The sequence below is a fragment of the Schistocerca piceifrons genome, chromosome 1 (genome assembly GCF_021461385.2).
Source record: "Schistocerca piceifrons isolate TAMUIC-IGC-003096 chromosome 1, iqSchPice1.1, whole genome shotgun sequence".
NCBI classification, from domain to species: Eukaryota; Metazoa; Arthropoda; class Insecta; order Orthoptera; family Acrididae; genus Schistocerca; species Schistocerca piceifrons.
In genome coordinates, this window is record NC_060138.1 from 1,060,107,381 (window position 1) to 1,060,125,381 (window position 18,001).

The 18,001-nt window shown below is 39.8% G+C and overlaps 2 protein-coding genes across 2 annotated transcripts in view; one reads left to right on the forward strand and one right to left on the reverse strand.

Annotated features, from left to right (window-relative positions):
• Nucleotides 1-4,491: 4,491 nt before the first annotated feature.
• On the reverse strand, nt 4,492-15,561 carry LOC124748229 (U8 snoRNA-decapping enzyme-like). The gene is made up of 3 exons (XM_047248958.1): nt 15,064-15,561; nt 7,274-7,540; nt 4,492-4,831 (listed from the first exon to the last, which is right to left on the reverse strand). The coding sequence occupies exons 1-3, from the start codon at nt 15,271-15,273 to the stop codon at nt 4,646-4,648; spliced, it is 663 nt and encodes a 220-aa protein (XP_047104914.1). The 5' UTR covers nt 15,274-15,561; the 3' UTR covers nt 4,492-4,645.
• Nucleotides 15,450-18,001, forward strand: part of LOC124748064 (formylglycine-generating enzyme) — a 113,397-nt gene continuing 110,845 nt past the window's right edge. Inside the window, exon 1 of the mRNA XM_047248955.1 lies at nt 15,450-16,577. Coding sequence (XP_047104911.1) covers nt 16,007-16,577 — 571 coding nt within the window. The 5' untranslated portion in view covers nt 15,450-16,006. The remainder of the gene's footprint in view (nt 16,578-18,001) is intronic.

The window sequence follows — 18,001 nt, forward strand, 5'->3', positions numbered from 1 at the left end:
GACCAATTGAAGATAGCAAAGGCAGAATTTGACGCCATGATTCGCGAGGGCATAATGCGGCCATCTAAGAGCCCGTGGTCCTCCGCATTACATCTTGTTCCGAAGAAGGGTGGAGCTTGGCGCCCATGCGGTGACTACCGTGCGCTTAACGCGCGAACAGTGCCGGACAGATATCCCGTTCCGTTACTGAGGGATTATAATCACGCTTTACATGGTGCCACAGTGTTCACAGTTCTGGACTGCGCTAAAGCGTATACACAGATTCCGGAGGCCAATGACGACATTCCAAAGACTGCAATAATAATGCCTTTCGGTTTATTTGAAAGCAAATTTATGACTTTCGGTTTACGCAATGCCGCTCAGACCTGGCCAAGGTTTATAGACTCGGTTCTCCAGGGGCTGCCGTTCTGTTTCGCCTACCTGGACGATGTGTTAGTGTTCTCTGCTGACCGCGATCAACACCGACAACATCTGTGAGAGATTTTCGAGCGATTGGAGTGTTATGGTGTCGTCTTGAACGTGGATAAGTGTGTTTTTGGGCAGTCAGAGGTGACATTTCTTGGCCATAAGATTTCTGCTGAAGGCTCTCTTCCTCTGTCCAAGAAGGTGGACGCTATCTTGCAGCTACCCCGACCAACTACGATCAAAGAATTATGTCGTTTTTTGGGGATGCTCAATTTTTATCGACGTCACCTTCCTCACGCTGCAGAGCTGCAGGAACCTTTGACGGCGGCATTATCAGGCCCTAAAGTAAATAGCAAGTCTCTGATACAGTGGACAGAGGACATGTGTTCTGCGTTCGAGGCAACAAAGAGGAGCATGGCCGACGCGGCGCTTCTCGCACACCCACGGCTCGACGCGCCATTAGCAATTGTCGTAGATGCGAGCCAGACGGCGATCGGTGCCGCGTTACAACAACGGTCCGACAACGCATGGCAGCCACTGGTGTATTATTCCCACAAGCTTTCGCCTGCACAGAGAAAATGGAGCACATATGACCGTGAGCTCCTGGCAGTATACCAGGCAGTGAAATATTTTCGCCCCCAAGTGGAAGCGCGAACTTTCACGATATATACAGACCACAAGCCACTCACGTTCGCCTTCCGTCGGAATAGTGTCAACTGCTCTCCCCGTCAATTTCATCACCTTGAGTTCGTGGTCCAGTTTACTACCGACATTAGACATATTTCTGGGATCGACAACATTGTTGCGGATTGCCTTTCACGGATCAGCAGTGTTTCCAGTATCATAGACTTTCCTGCACTGGCACAGGCACAGAGAGACGACGAAGAACTCCTTGCCTATGTTAAAGACACGGCTTCCTCATTGCAACTGAAACTCGTTGATGTTCCGGGGGAAGATACACAGCTATACTGCGAGTTTCTCGCGGCCGACCTCGTCCCTTTCTGACGCCGGCTTTTAGAAGACAAGCCTTTGATATAGTACATGGATTGTGCCATCCCGGGGTACGCCCGACATTCCGCCTAGTATCGCAACGTTTCGTGTGGCCAGGCATGCAAAAAGACTGCCGCGAGTGGGTCCAATCTTGTCTTCAGTGCCAACGCTGCAAGATTAACCGCCATGTACACGCACCGATCGGCAATTTTCCGGATACCACCGCCCGCTTTGCCCACGTTCATTTAGATGTAGTCGGACCACTTCCACCTTCGAACGGGCAAAGATATCTGTTTACAATGATCGACCGTTTTACACGTTGGCCGGAGGCAGTGCCGGTGGATAATATCACAGCAGACACATTAGCTTCCGCTTTTGCAGTGATTTGATTGGCAAGATTTGGATGCCTACTACATATTACCACTGACCGCGGACGGCAATTTGAATCAGACCTGTTCTCACAGCTGGCCAAGTTTTGTGGTTACACCCACCATAAGACCACAAGTTATCACCCAGCAAGCAACGGAATGATTGAACGCTGGCACCGTTGATTGAAGGCCGCGCTGATGTGCCACAAAGAAACTTGGACAGCCGCACTACCAGTGGTCTTGTTAGGCTTACGGACGACTTTCAAACCAGACCTGGGGTCGACAGCGGCAGAACTGGTTTATGGAGAAACATTGCGCCTTCCTGGTGACTTTGTAGACGCTGATGCCACAGAGACAGTTGCTACTGGCCAGCCGGATTTCTTGCGATGATTGAGGGACCATGTATCAAAGATTCGCCCTCCGAAAGCCACACGTCATGGCAAGCCGCCCACTTTCGTGCACCAGGACCTGGAACAATGTCGTCACGTCATGCTCCGCACTGAGGGCGTTAAACCGCCTCTACAAGCTCCTTATTCTGGTCCATATGAAGTGCTACGGCGCAGTGCCCACACCATGGATATCCTAGTGAATGGCAAAACCACGACTGTTGCGTTGAATCGGGTTAAACCTGCGTATGTTTTTCCTGACACCCCACTAGCGGCACCTCGTCGTAGGCATCCATCTACCGCTGTTCCGGACACTGACGCCACATCTCTGGCGCCGGCTCTTCAACATCTGCCGCCCAACGCAGCACAACATCCGCCTCCTGACATAGTTTCTCCTCCTCCGACGAGGACGACCCGTTCTGGACGTCGGATGCACTTTCCGGCGCGGTATCTCGACGCCGACGCTCCGCTTCCGCCCGGGGGGCTGATGTAGCGACGCTCCCACGCGCTAATTCAAGCTCGCCGGTGTGTGTGTGTTTGTGTGCTGTGCGTGTGTGTCAGTGCAGTGCTGTGCGGTTGTAATTACTTTACGCGACGTTTGTGTAGTTCCGCGCCCGGCCTCTAGAGGTGCTGTGTTTTCTAGCTTTTATATACGTTCTGTTATTATTATTATTATTCCTTGTTTTTTGAGTTAGTGAGTAGTTCCGTGCCTCCTGACTTACGTGGACGAGTACTGTTTCCTCTCCTAACTACGGAAGTTTCCGAGGATTAAGGATCCTCTGTATAGGCCGGAAGCAAATTTTATAGCTCCGATCTGTCCAGGCATGCCGGGCGTCGTCAGGTACGCGCCCGCAATAAAGATATTGTTGCTCAACTGAAGGTCTTCATTCTTCTGAATCACGTTAAGCAAAGGTCGGACAGCCACCAGTTTAGCTGAACCCGACAGTACCTTTGGCTTACGCAGCAGACATGAAAAAAACTTACGAAACCATGTCTTTGCTGCTAGAGGCAATCAAATATAAGGATCATGAATGGCAGCTTTGCTGAGATTTAAAAGTTGTTTCACTCCTTATAGGATAGGCTGGATTCATGAAATACTGCTGCATTTTGTGCCTTTGGAACAGCTGTGACACCAAGAATCACTATGCAGTCCAGGAATGGCCTATAAGGAAGTCATATGTTCCTGGAAAACGTAAATGTGAACAATACTCCATTGGTTGAGGCCGATAAAATCACTTTGCCTCCCCTTCATATCAGGTTTGGCCTTATCAAGAACTCTGTAAAAGCCCTGGGTAATGAAGGTGAGGCTTTCAATTGCTTAAAAGAAATGTTTCCCAAATTAAGTGAGGCAAAGCTGAAACAGGGTGTATTTGTTGGACCACAAATAAGAAAATTTTTGAAAGATCCAGCCTTTGATACCAAACTCACAGATATCCAATTAGGTGCTTGGTCTTCTTTTAAAGCAGCTGTGAAGGGCTTTTTGGGTAACAGACAAAAACTATGTTACCATTGTGAATGAACCGTTGAACAACTATAAGAACACGGGGTGTAGAATGTCGCTTAAAATTCACTTTTTACATTCTCATCTTGATTTCTCCCCAGAAAATTTGGGAGCCGTAAGCAATGAGCATGGAGAACACTTTCACCGAGACATTCTTACCATGGAACACCGTTACCAAGGCCATTAGAACCCTTCGATGATGGGTGACTACTGCTGAGATCTTGTTAGGGAGAGTGATGAAACGACAAACAAAAGAAGAGCTCTGTCGTCGTATTTTTAAAAAACCAAAGACAATTAAAGGTGAAAATATCTTCTGAACTAATTTGGACATTTTATTGGCATCATGCCCATGTATACATACAAAGCAGTATTGATTTCAAACGTTCTAAATGTGTATTTTTTTTATTTAAATGTGTCAATTTTCACTATTACCATTTTTTATTCTGCTGTGTATCTAGGAAATGTGATGTCATAGAGAACCTGATTTTACCAGTGTATTTCGCACCCCAAAATTAGGTAAATCCATCCATTTACAAACCAGATGCAGAAAAGTAGTTTAAATTTGTTAACTAGTGTTATTGTTCTATGGTTGAAGGAAGTTTGAAGTACACACTTACAGGCTTCTTTCAACACTAACAATAAGTTTCAAACTAAAACACTATGGTCCCAGGAAGACCTACTCTGGCCACCAGAGCAGGAAGGTTTGTCACCCACATGTGTATAGCAGAAAAATTCTAATGTCACCGACATATGACTGAAATGGCAGTCAAAGGCTTAAAATAATCTGTACATTACTGGGTTCACATCTACAGGAGACAACGTTTATTAGTTTAGCATGATATAACAGTCAAATAAATATATTTATTAATCTTTATAAATACATAACAATATATGAACAATAACTTCTCATGTCACAGTTCACGGAATGTATAATTAAATCACACAATATTTCACTGTAGAATGGGATCTAAATAAATATCACATGGAATGATAAATCATGCAGAAACAGGTTTAGCATTAACTGCATTCTGTATCTCCTCCTCTGTCATCAAGCCCAGATGATGCAGAGAGTATAGCAACTGCTGTTTAGAGTTGCCACAAAATTTATTATTAAGAAAATTTGGAAATCCCCTATAACCATCACCCATTGTGTATAATGGTACTCGCAGAGTTCCAAGCACCTAATGCAACAGAAACAAGATTACTAAAGTACACAGAATTGCACACTTGAGAGTGAAATGTTCTAAGAAGCATGAATGAGTTGTATTACATGTGCTCTACACAGGTTTCAATGTGTAACTAAACCAACAACAATTACAGTAGAACTAAATTCAGGTTTATCAGATTGAAAATATGATGTTCATTCTATGAAAAAGGGGGGGGGGGGGGGTAGGTCTTGTTAGAATCTAACAGTAAACCTTGAGTGGCAAATTATTGTATCACACAAAATACTGCTGCAAATAACATTACTAGCTATTTCTACATACAGTATGCATTTCAAATCTTTAAGAATAATAATCACACATTTTTTTAATATGAAAGAAACAAAACAATGAAACTAATCCTATATTGCTGTGTGAGGGTAACACTATTCCTGCATACAAGTATGAAACCAGACACAAGATGATTTGTATTTTACAGACCAAATGTTTGTAGCTATTGTGCAATACGCTTAAATATATGAATGTATCTGAAAACAAAGATGATGAGACTTACCAAACAAAAGTGCTGGCAGGTCAATAGACACACAAACAAACACAATCATACACACAAAATTCAAGCTTTTGCAACAAACAGTTGCTTCATCAGGAAAGAGGGAAGGAGAGGGAAAGACGAAAGGATGTGGGTTTTAAGGGAGAGGGTAAGGAGTCATTCCAATCCCGGGAGCGGAAAGACTTACCTTAGGGGGCAAAAAGGACAGGTATACACTCGCACACATGCACATATCCATCCGCACATACACAGACACAAGCAGACATTTTCCCTCTATTATATAAATATATGAATGCCAAGATGACTTGACCAACAATGTATGTTTATACATGAGCATGCTATCTTTTTTTTCATGTCTACATCTTTATTTCTCGATGTAGTTACTCTGGCAGTAAAAACACTTCTCCCAATGAGAGACCAGTCTGTTGATGCCATCAATGTAGGATGTTGGACTTTGCTGACAGAGCCACAACCTCACCGCTGCTTGCACCACTTCATCATTATCAAAGTGAAGTGCTCAAAGGTGTTATTTAAGTTTTGGAAACAGATGAAAATCAAACTGGGCCAATTCAGGACTGTAAGGAGAATGGTTGTTGACAGTGAACCCAAGATGTTGGATTGTTGCAGTGCTCATATGTGATGCAGCATTATTATGCTGAAAGGAGGGTGCGCCATGTACGGACGAACTCTTCGATTCGAAACCTGATCACAGCACTCTGTTTCACATGCACCAACATAATTATGTTACACATCGCTTTGTTACCCTCTAATGACAGAGGGCTGCAAATATGTAGACATGAAGAATAAACATGTACAATGTTAATAATTGTTTTATTTAAAAAGTTTTAAGAGTTTTTCATACACAAAATTGGGAGGCATTACTTTTCAGCATGCCCTTGTACCACCACCACCACCACCACCACCACCACCACCCACCACCACTATACATTAGCAGTGTTGGGTAGGTTCCCATCTGTGATTACACACACTATTTAAGCCATTGAAAATATGCTCTATGTAAATCTCTCTTTGCTTGGGACTGGGATTGCAGCAATTTATGTTACAACCTAGTCTGTATCATACTGACAACATGGTCGAGCCATTTAATCTGGTATGCTTGGAACCCAGTTTTCCCACATTTTTCACTTCTCACTCTGTCTTTTAAGTTTATTCTGTTCTGGAATGCAATAATCTGATCTGTGCTCTACTCATACTTTTATACTTAAATTGCAAATACGGTTGTCCAAATACCAATATATATGAGGCCTGTTTCCTGTCCTAATGCTTTATTACTGCTTAAAATTTTTGCTCTTGAAAGACTCTTTTCAGCTGCCTAAATCCCTGATAAATTTCTATTGTTTCTATATATTTTGCACAAGTGTAACTTAATTTTGATGAGTTTCGATTGGAATAAACTTTTTATTGCACTGACTAAATCATTTAGAAATTGATAATTGTATATTTGCCAAAGCATGTGTCTTACGACTTTGTCTTCAGTTCTTCAGGGTCAAAAATAGCTAAATTCTTTTATGCTCTCTATAATCATTTACCTGTGATTTGCGTGTAATGACAATTTCAATCCTGTTTACGACTATCGACTGCTAAACACTCTAATGTATATTGAGATGTTACCTTTACTCCTTCCATTATTTGTATTTTCTCCAGGACTTTCCAGCAGCATAGTTACGTAATGTAATTTGGATAAAATGTCCCTGAGAAAATTTTATCCAGTTATGCTGCTGTTTAAGCCTCTGGTGACATATACCCTAACTTTTCACGATATTACACACACATGTTAATCATATGTCAACACGGATTGCGACAATGTGCACCCTATTTCCCCAGCAGTGTGTCAAGCGGATTTATTAAGCACTGTAGCTTTAAGAATGCCAAGTAAAAAATAGTCTTACCTCTGTGCCATAATCATGTGCAAATACAGAATTTTTTTCAATATGAAAAAGTTCATCCATTGTAACCTCCACAGCATAGAAGTTTAATACCAATTTTGTACTTTTATTCCAATGAGAAACTATGTGGTTTTCATCTTTTATTAAATTTCTTGTAGGAGAGATATTCATTTCTTCAACTAATTCTCTATTCAGTCCTGTAATAACATCTTCTCCTTCATCTATGAGTCCTCCAGGAAAGCCAATATATCCATCGAATCGCATCTGCATCTGCAGAAGAAGTGAAAATACTAAAGCAAAAGAATTTTAAGGGCAGAGTATAATGTGCGTAGAATGTTCAGAACAATTATATTATCACATGAAATTTATGAGCTGTGACCAGATAAGCAAAAACATCCGAGATAACTTCATATTTTTCTGTATTTCTTTGAAAGTTCAATAAATCATAAATAAACCTACTTTCACACTACACAAGTTACTATACAGCATATAAATACACTATCTTCCTCCTTTGCCACACCATTCACAGGTGCCAGGTGCTACTGCATCGGCTTTAATCTCTACAACTTTAACATTGTAGCTATCACACTGTATGCATATAGAGAGAGTAATATGTTGTTAAATCCCCTTTGGAGACATGGTTGTGGAACTTTACAAGTACTTGTCAACATGGTGGACATCATCTTTGCAATGTTTTCCATACTGGAGCATCTCTGTAATGTAACACGACAAATCATACAAACCAGTCACAAACAGGACAGTATTTCTTCAACCTTTTTCTTCCTTTCAAATTTCTAAGTCTTACTAATTTGAAAAAGGATAATGGACAAACAAATAAAATTCAAAATTGAGTCACATGTGTCTTAAACTATATCTTATGCAAGAAGGTATGCTTCAATAGAATTTGTGTAATGAAAAAAATTCACATTTACGTTTCGGTACAAGATTCATGAAGGCATTACTTCAACAACGTATGAAGGTATTTTCATCCACTGAATCCTCTTTCAATGTCAACATTTCATGGGAAATCCAGTGGCAGGAGTCATCAGCACACAACAAACTTCTAGTTGAGAACCCTTCAATGTGGGTATACAAGGACTTTATCTCCCACCATGTCAATGGAGGATTGTGAATTGGATTCAAACCAATCAAGGCAGATGTGATTATCTACTGCTCATGTGAGGATGGACTAGTTCTGTAAACCATGACTGTGGTGCCACTTTACAGCCAATCCTCGGTATTGTAGCCAACTCTTCTCTTTGAGCGAACAAAGGAAAAATAATGGACATTCACCATGCACTGGATGATGCAACTGAATGGCTCAGGGAATTAGATATGGAGATCACAGATTCAAGACTTCAAATAAGACAACAATTTTATACCTTCTAAAGAATATCTACACATGGTTACAATTTAATCATCACAGGAATAGGAGGTAGTCCAAAACAGATAACAAAAAACAAATAATTGAGAAATGAATTTACCAGTACTGACAAATTCAGTTAAGATTGATGGAAAGTAAATCTCGGTACAATACTAACATTCTCCTCCACATTTTGCTATAGCACCAGTTTCAGTCACTTAAGCCATAACAAGTCTGTCACAAGGATGTGATGTAATTGAGCTACCAACACTGCAATGCCTCTGCCTTCTTGCTGAGTTGGTAATATTTCAACTCTGGTGCCTCAACTGAATATGGTGTTGTGTAATTGCCCGGCATCAAAACAACAGTTCCTGTTGAATCAGCAAGCAGCCCCTGATGTAATAATGTTTGTTCAGCTGTGGTATGACTTGCTTATGTGGCCTCTTGCATTAGCTGTGGAAAGTGCCTTAATTTTACTCAGCTGTGCCCAATCAACTATCTTCAGTGTCACAAAACTATTCCACATGGTGTGCAAGATATACGAGACAACTAAAATACCCTCAGACTTAAAAAAAAAAAAAGTGCCCAAGGGGCGGGTGTTGGCAGGTGTGAATATCACCAAACCAACAGTTTAAATAAGTCACAGCTGCAAAATACTAACACAAATTGTTCACAGTAGAATGGAAAATGAGAGAAGCTGGTCTAAGGAAAGATCAGTTTGGATTCTGGAGAAATGTTGGAACATGCAAGGCAACACTGACAATTTGACTGATCTTACCCGATCAACTGAATAAAGGCACACTTGGATTTAGAGAAAGCTTTTGAAATGTTGACTGGAATACGCTCTTTGAAATTCTCGAGGTTGCAGGGATAAAATTATAAGGGACAAAAGGTTATCTACAACTTGAGCAAAAACCAGACATTGGTTAGTAGCCAAAAGCCATGAAAGGAAGGCAGTGGGTGAGACGAGAAGGAAGCAGGCTGCAGTCTATCCCCCATGTTATTCAATATGTACCCTGAGACAGCAATAAGGAAACCAAGAAGAAATTTGAAACGGGAATTAAAATCCATGGTGGAAGAATAGAAACTTTTAAGACTTGCCGATGACATTCTAATTCTGTCAGAGATGGTAAATGGCTCTTGAAATTTCAGCTGAATGAAATGAAAAGCCCCCAAAAGTGATGCATCAGTTCTGCTACTTGGGCAGCAAATTACTGAGTTAGGGGGGATATACAGATGGTCAATAGCAAAAATGCATTTTTGAAAAATAAACATTTACGAATCAGGTTTTAAATAGTGAAGACATTTCCAGGGGCAGATGTGGACTCCAACCACAATATATTGGTTATAAACTGCAGATTAAAACTGAAGAAACTGCAAAAAGGTGGGAATAAACTGAAAGAAACAGACATTGTACAGAATTTCAAGGAGAGCATAAGGGAACAATTGACAGGAATGGGGGAAAGAAATACAGTAGAAGAAGAATGGATAGCTTTGAGGGAAGAAGTAGTGAAGGCAGCAGAGGATCAAGTAGCTAAAAAGACAAGGGCTAGTAGAAATCCTTGGGTAACAGAAGAAATACTGAATTTAATTGATGAAAGGAGAAAATATAAAAATGCAGTAAATTAAGCAGGCAAAAAGGAATATAAATGTCTGAAAAATGAGACTGACAGGAAGTGCAAAATTGCTAGGCAGGGATGGCTAGAGGACTAATGTAAGGATGTAAAGGCTTATCTCACTAGGGGTAAGATAGATACTGATTACAGGTAAATTAAAGAGACCTTTGGAGAAAAAAGAGCCACTTGTATGAATATCAAGGGCTCAGATGGAAACCCAATTCTAAGCAAAGAAGGGAAAGCAGAAAGATGGAAGGAGTATATATAGGGTCTGTACAAGGGCAATGTACTTGAGGACAATATTATGGAAATGGAATAGGAAGTAGATGAAGATGAAATGGGAGATATGATACTGCGTGAAGAGTTTGACAAAGCACTGAGAGACCTAAGTTGAAACAAGGCCCCGGGTGTAGACAACATTCCATTAGAACTACTGATAGCCTTGGGAGAGCCAGTCCTAACAAAACTCTACCATCTGGTGAGCAAGATGTATGAGACAGGCGAAATACCCTCAGACTTCAAAAAGAATATAATAATTCCAATCCCAAAGAAAGCAGAAGTTGACAGATGTGAAAATTACCGAACTATCAGTTTAATAATTCACGGCTGCAGAATACTAACACGACTTCTTGGCAGACGAATGGAAAAACTGGTAGAAGCCGACCTTGGGGAAGATCAGTTTGGATTCCGTAGAAATATCGGAACATGTGAGGCAATACTGACCGTATGACTTATCTTAGAAGCTAGATTAAGGAAAGGCAAATCTATGTTTCTAGCATTTGTAGAGAGAAAGCTTTTGACAATGTTGACTGGAATACTCTCTTTCAAATTCTAAAGGTGGCAGGGGTAAAATACAGGGAGCGAAAGGCTATTTACAATTTGTGCAGAAACCAGATGGCAGTTATAAGAGTCGAGGGGCATGAAAGGGAAGCAGTGGTTGGGAAGGGAGTGAGACAGGATTGTAGCCTCTCCCCGATGTTATTCAATCAGTATATTGAGCAAGCAGTAAAAGGAAACAAAAGACAAATTCGGAGTAGGAATTAAAATGAATGGAGAAGAAATAAAAGCTTTGAGGATTGCCGATGACATTGTAATTCTGTCAGAGATAGCAAAGGACTTAGAAGAGCAGCTGAACGGAGTGGACAGTGTATGGAAAGGAGGATATAAGATGAACATCAACAAAAGCAAAACGAGGATAATGGAATATAGTCGAATTAATTTGATTGATGTTGGGGGAACTAGATTAGGAAATGAGACACTTGAAGTAGTAAAGGAGTTTTGATATTTGGGGAGTAAAATAACTAATGATGGTTGAAGTAGAGAGGATATAAAATGTAGACTGGCAATGGCAAGGAAAGTGTTTCTGAAGAAGAAAAAATTTGGTAACGTGAAGAAAAAATTTGTTAACATCGAGTATAGATTTAAGTGTCAGAAAGCCGTTTCTGAAAGTATTTGTATGGAGTGTAGCCATGTATGGAAGTGAAACATGGACGATAAATAGTTTGAACAAGAAGAGAATAGAAGCTTTCGAAATGTGGTGCTACAGAAGAATGCTGAAGATTAGATGGATAGATCACATAACTAATCAGGAGGTATTGAACAGAATTGGGGAGAAGAGGAGTTCGTGGCACAACTTGACTAGAAGACGGGATCGATTGGTAGGACATGTTCTCAGGCATCAAGGGATCACCAATTTAGTATTGGAGGGCAGTGTGGAAGGTAAAAATCGTAGAGGGAGACCAAGAGATGTATACACTAAGCAGATTCAGAAGGATGTAAGTTGCAGTAGGTACTGGGAGATGAAGCTTGCACAGGAGAGAGTAGCATGGAGAGCTGCATCAAACCAGTCTCAGGACTGAAGACCACAACAACAACAAACATATGTTTACACTAATTATAAGTTTACATGTTAGGAGGTATTTTCTGGTGTGTAGCTTTATGACGTACAGGATGTTTCAGAAGTGATGGCCAATATTCAGGGATATGAAAGGAATTATCATGCGAAATAAAAAATGTTAACTAAACATGGGCTCTAAACTGCATACCTTAAGAGCTACGAGCAACTCTTGATCTTCAATACTGTGAAACAAATCTCTTTGACTGCTCTTTGAATGCACACTCTTTGCTTTCCATATTTTTGGAAGTGGTAGTATGGACCATAATAAGAAAAAATGCCCAGTAAATATGTGTTCTAAACTGCATACCTCAAAAGTTATGAGCACTTGTTCATTAGAATAGTTGTGCTTCAAAGCAGTGGAGATGAACAAGTGCTCATAGTTCTTAAGTTATGCATTTTAGAGCACATGCTGACTTGGCTTTTTTATTTCGAATGATCATTTGTGTCATATCCCTGAATATTGACCATTACTTCTGAAACACTGTATAAAAAGTTCCCAGACAAAAAAAGAACAGAAGCTTTTGAAACATAGTGTTACAGTAGATTGCTGGACATTGGATGGGTAGACTAAATTACAAATTAAGAGGTACTGAATCAAATTAGAGGTAAAAGAAGTGCATGGTACACCTTGACTAAAAGAAGGGATTGCTTGACCACACACATCTTGTAACATCACGGAATGAAAATTAAGTTCGATAAAGGAAAAAGATATGTGGAGATTAAAAGTTGCAGAGGAAGGCCAAGGATTGATTCTAGTAATCAAATTTAAGTGGAAGTTGGTTGCAGTACTTATGCAGAGATTAAGAGACTTGCACAGGACAGACTAGTGTGGAGTGTTGCATCAAACCAGTTTTTACATGAGAGATACAACTCTCTCTCTTCTTCTTCTTCTTTAAAAACGAGATCACGTTCACTTTTAGCCATAACTGTCTTACTGTGAAACTTGTTGTCATACAGGTCTACAAACTAAAAAAAAAAAAAAATTTAAATGATGTGATGTTCGCTTTTAGTGCAGTAAAATAGTTACTGATAAAAGTGAACATGACATCATTTAAACAACTTGCAGAGGTTGCGGACCCGTATTACAAGAAGTTGATACACACAACAACTATATAGTGCATCTTCTACTTACTATGGAGTCTAAGATTTAGTAAAAACAATAACAGGTGTAGCAGAAAAAAAACATACAGTTTACACTTGTTCATAAAGATCAGAATACAGGAGATAATTTACAAGCAGAGACAGACAGACAGACAGAGAGATAACATTTTCACTAACTGCCAGTATACAGAGACTAATCTATATCAGCAACTATTAAATAAATGTACTGATTAAGACAGAACATTACATAATATTGAGGATGCAGAAGCACATGAAGACTGTCTCATGAAATTTCCAGGCCATTCCCACTACATAAGTCATGGAGTACATGCACACAGTGCAGAAAGGGTCTAGAACAGGCAATACACTGTTCTTTATCTTTACATGAATGGCCAATCTACTGCAACACAAGTATGTAAGTCAATTTTAAAGAGATGTAGCAGCAACATATGCTTGCTCTGAATGCACTCTAACGCAACATCTCTTTTGATAACATTGCAACAATCTTGCTGTTAATGCATGTGTTGATAATAGTAAAAGTGAGCTGAAGTCGTGGACAGCATGCTGTGTTCGGTGAAAACCATTTGGATTGTAGTGGACCTCATTCTAGCCATTCAGGTAAGATACAGTGCTCCTAACTTACAACTGAATGAGGTTCTGCCCAGTGATTCTCCTATGTTAAGACGGACCCACCACAGAGTTTACTTGAAGCCTGCTGTTTATTTCACCTGATGAAATGAATGTGTTTCATATGGACTCTCTGGTTTTACTGATACTGTGACTGATTAATGGTGTGAGCACACCATGCTGGTGTTCAGGTGTTCAGCTGAGTTGCACAATATTATGACGACTAACTCAGCCATTATCTTCCGATGTGGTGAATTGTGCTATTATGTATTCTTGCTACCTTGGACTCCAGTAATAGCACATGAAAAAAACAGCAGAGTCAGTCATCAAAATACTGTGCATAAAATGGAAACTACAACTCAGCTGAACATCTGGCATAACACCATCAATGTGTTACATGTTTCACAACTCTGCATAATTTCTGACATCTTCCCTATATTTATGAGCATGTGAGTTTTGATTGTCTTGGTCACTGCATTTACTTAATGTGCGTGTCAGCCACAATATTTTGATTTATTATCCAAGTTTCTACACCTGCATCTGGTATTAACTGAAGCATTAAATACCACGTTACACAGTCACAACAAAACAGCAGTCCTTTATCCCAACATAGACCACTAGGTGAGCTTTATCTTCACAGTCTCTATGAAGAAAATCTGTAGTTCCCACATTATTTTCTTTACAAGGTTCTATCCAATCTATGATCTTTTTAAAGCATATACATCCTACTAGCCAAACGAAAAAGTGAAAATTTATACCAAGCGTCCCTTTGCAAGAATGATGTGCTACGATATTCTGAAATGATATGGATCATACATACTAACGTGCGATATTTGAAATCATATTAATACTTGTTCCATAGAACATGTGCATGACATTGGTGTCAGTTTAACAGTGTGAATCCTATGGTCATATAGTAACCACCTTCTTTTTTAGTGAAACTAGTTTTCTAGCACCTGACTAAAACTTTATGTACAACTGTGGGCATGTGACCTTTCACTTTATAGTTCTACACTTTGTTACTTCCAGGTATGTGTGTGTGATACCTGAATGTTGACACAACTAAAATAAGTTTTTGTCTGTTTTAACCTTCGTGACGTGCCCAAGTTGGTTACCAGTCGGAGACACACGGTGAAATGGGTACCTTGTCCTGAGAAACCTACCCTATAGAGTTATTCTGTGTACTTACCAAAACTGCAGCCCTAGCGCTGTATAAATCAAAGATCCGCTGCGTGTGTGTACAGTATATCATACAGTGAGCAGCCTGTGTACACGTAGCATACTTGGATTCCTTTAGATTCTCCTTAGTGAGAACAGCGTAATCCGTCGTACTAGAAATCCTTCCGAAATATTCTGTATCTTCAAGATGTCCCCATGACCCATCGCCAGTTTCTGTCATTTCTGTTTCTAAATAAATATTTTTCCAAATAAAAGTTCAGTGTAAACTCAAAGCTGACAATGTTTAACGTTGTCACATTTCAACTGTTCGTTCGACGCTCAGAACTTATTCTTCAGCTGGTCACTGAAATTAAACGTTGCTGAAACATGAAGCAGTTACACAGCTGGAAAAAACTACATGTCCGAGGAAAAAATTAATCAGGAATTGTATATACACATCCTGTGCCAGTCACTTATTTTACAACCAAAGCAGAATACGACAATAAGCAGCTGTTCCAAAGATTCCATGAATAAGTGCTGTGTATTCATTTCTACCAAAAATATATGAAACTAAATATCTCTGATTTTAAATGTCCTGCAAGTAGTGATTTTCTGACAGAATCAGCTGTAAAGTAATGGAAACAATATTACCATCATTATACACATGTAAAATTCAATTTGAAGAAGCAAAGAACCGTATTTCTTTCTTTCTGGGAAAACGAGATTTTCTTATCAATACATCAGTTGTGATAATTTTACGATATCGTAGATTCCGACGTTGTTTTCTACCTGTAGTTCCCTGCTGGCACAGACACAAACAAGGTTGGCTGGGGGAGTGACGGACGTGAAGTACTGAATAATTGAGTTTGCTACAATTAAGAACCCGGGGAATTTGAACTTACTCGGGTTGAGCCTTGCGTGTTTCGTACTTATCAGCGTCTGTTAGTCGATATTTCTTAATTAATACGGCAGTAATGTTTTGTAAATGGGTGATGATCGTGTTAGTTTTGTCTTTCCATCTCATCCAGTTATGTGAAAGTGAAATAGATGTACAGAAGGATACTGACACTGGAAGTTGCGGTTGCGGATCAGCTGACAGAAAGACAATTAAGAATTTGGAAAGGTCTGACAATAGCTTGGATGCATCTGAAATGGATGCAAGAGAGAAATATTTTGCAGCGTCGAATGTGCAGTCACCATACCCCAGAACAAATAATATGGTATTTATTAAAGGTGGAAGTTTTACCATGGGTACTAATAAGCCACTGTTTGTAGCCGACGGAGAAGGCCCAGCTAGGGAAGTGAAGATCGATGATTTTTTCATGGATGTTCACGAAGTTAGTAATGCAGAGTTTGAATTGTTCGTTAATAGCACAGGGCACAAGACAGAAGCGGAATCTTTCGGTGACTCCTTTGTATTTGAGTCATTACTGAGTGAAGATACAAAATCAAAAATAACACAGGCAGTCGCTGCTGCACCTTGGTGGCTCCCCGTGAAGGGCTGCAATTGGCGCCACCCTGAAGGTCCAGATTCGGATATAAGAGGTACGTTTTACTAAATTTTATGTATCAGATACGTAAATACAACTTCGCGCTACATATCTCTCTCTCTCTCTCTCTCTCTCTCTCTCTCTCTCTCTCTCTCTCTCTCTCTCTCTCTCTCTGCATTGTTTGTGTTGTGCTTATTCTACTTATGATATAATTTGTAGCACAGATTTGTAGAAAATTGCGAAATATTAACAAATCTCCTCAAACTTTGCTGTAGCATCTTCCTGTTGGAGATTCCAGCATTCAAGTAGGTCTGCATCATATAGTCTTAAGAGCTTTAAACTTGGATTGGTGTCACTTATGAAATAAGCTTCACTATGGCCTGCGTAGTTGCGCAGTATCTAGCTCTTTCATCTGAAGCTGCTTTGGAAAGTTCTGCCCTAGTTGAATCATTTATTTCAGCTGCTTTTGAGGAAAGTAGAGATTCTAGTGCTGGACCTGTTGTCAGTGATTGTTTCATTTTCTTGTTGGAAATTTTCAGTTGCTGTGTTTGGTGGTGAAAGTGGTATGGTCATGCTATGCTTGTCCTTAACTGCCTTCACTGCATTAAAGATTTCTCAACTAATGAATGATTTTCCGAGTTTATTTCTGCGAAGCCCATGCTCTGGTAAAATGACTTCTCTCTGTAGATGGTATGTCCACATATGTGGCATTTGGGAGGCTTCGGCAGATTTTCTCAAATTTCCTATTAGTAACTTGCCAATTCATGTCACATGTGCGCAAACAGAAAGAGAACTGAATTTTGACAATACTTGTTTTGTATTTCTCTTACTTTTTTGAATGTAGGTTGTGATGACATACTGATCTGTAGTGTAACCCAATGTCTAGGTAAAGTTGAAAGTTGACACTTTGACTGTGAATTAACAAAGCCGTATGCCTTATGGAACGCTTCGATCAGCCCTGTTTGGGTACTATTACTGATAATGATATATGTAATATAGATTCCGCAATTATAATAAAATGGAGGGTGTCTTGTAGATGATCATTACTCTGTTGCAAATACTAAAAAGATTGTAGCGGCTTGATAATAGCTGTTGTGTGTAAATAAGTCAAAACACGCAATTTCATTTGACTACAACATATCTAATCAATCACGCGAATCAGTAAGAAAGTCAAAAGTCCAACATAGAAGCCCAAAATAATTTTAAGATGGAGCAACCACATAAATCTCAATGTAAGATAGTGCTTATGGTCGCGGAATACTCTTTTATGGATGGCATAATTCCTTGGAAGAATCTTAAAGAAATATAATTCATTCAAATAGCAGTGACTTTAACTCTAATTGACTGATTCTTAAGACTAATTGCCTGTGTGTGAAGTTGGGTGAGTGGAAGAAATAAATAATATTCAGAGAGAAGCTGTGCAATTTCATTAGACCCAGAATCCAGATTTTTCCTTCTTTGTTGTTCCATCTGCTCCCT

Bases quoted from the DNA above. Each gene is read 5' to 3' on its own strand.
- LOC124748229 (XM_047248958.1), bottom strand. From the start codon at position 15,273: ATGACAGAAACTGGCGATGGGTCATGGGGACATCTTGAAGATACAGAA. The intron at 7,541-15,063 runs GTAAGTACACAG...CTTCTTCTGCAG, and splicing joins GCGCTAGGGCTGCAGTTTTG to ATGCAGATGCGATTCGATGG. The intron at 4,832-7,273 runs GTAAGACTATTT...CTGTTGCATTAG, and splicing joins CACATGATTATGGCACAGAG to GTGCTTGGAACTCTGCGAGT.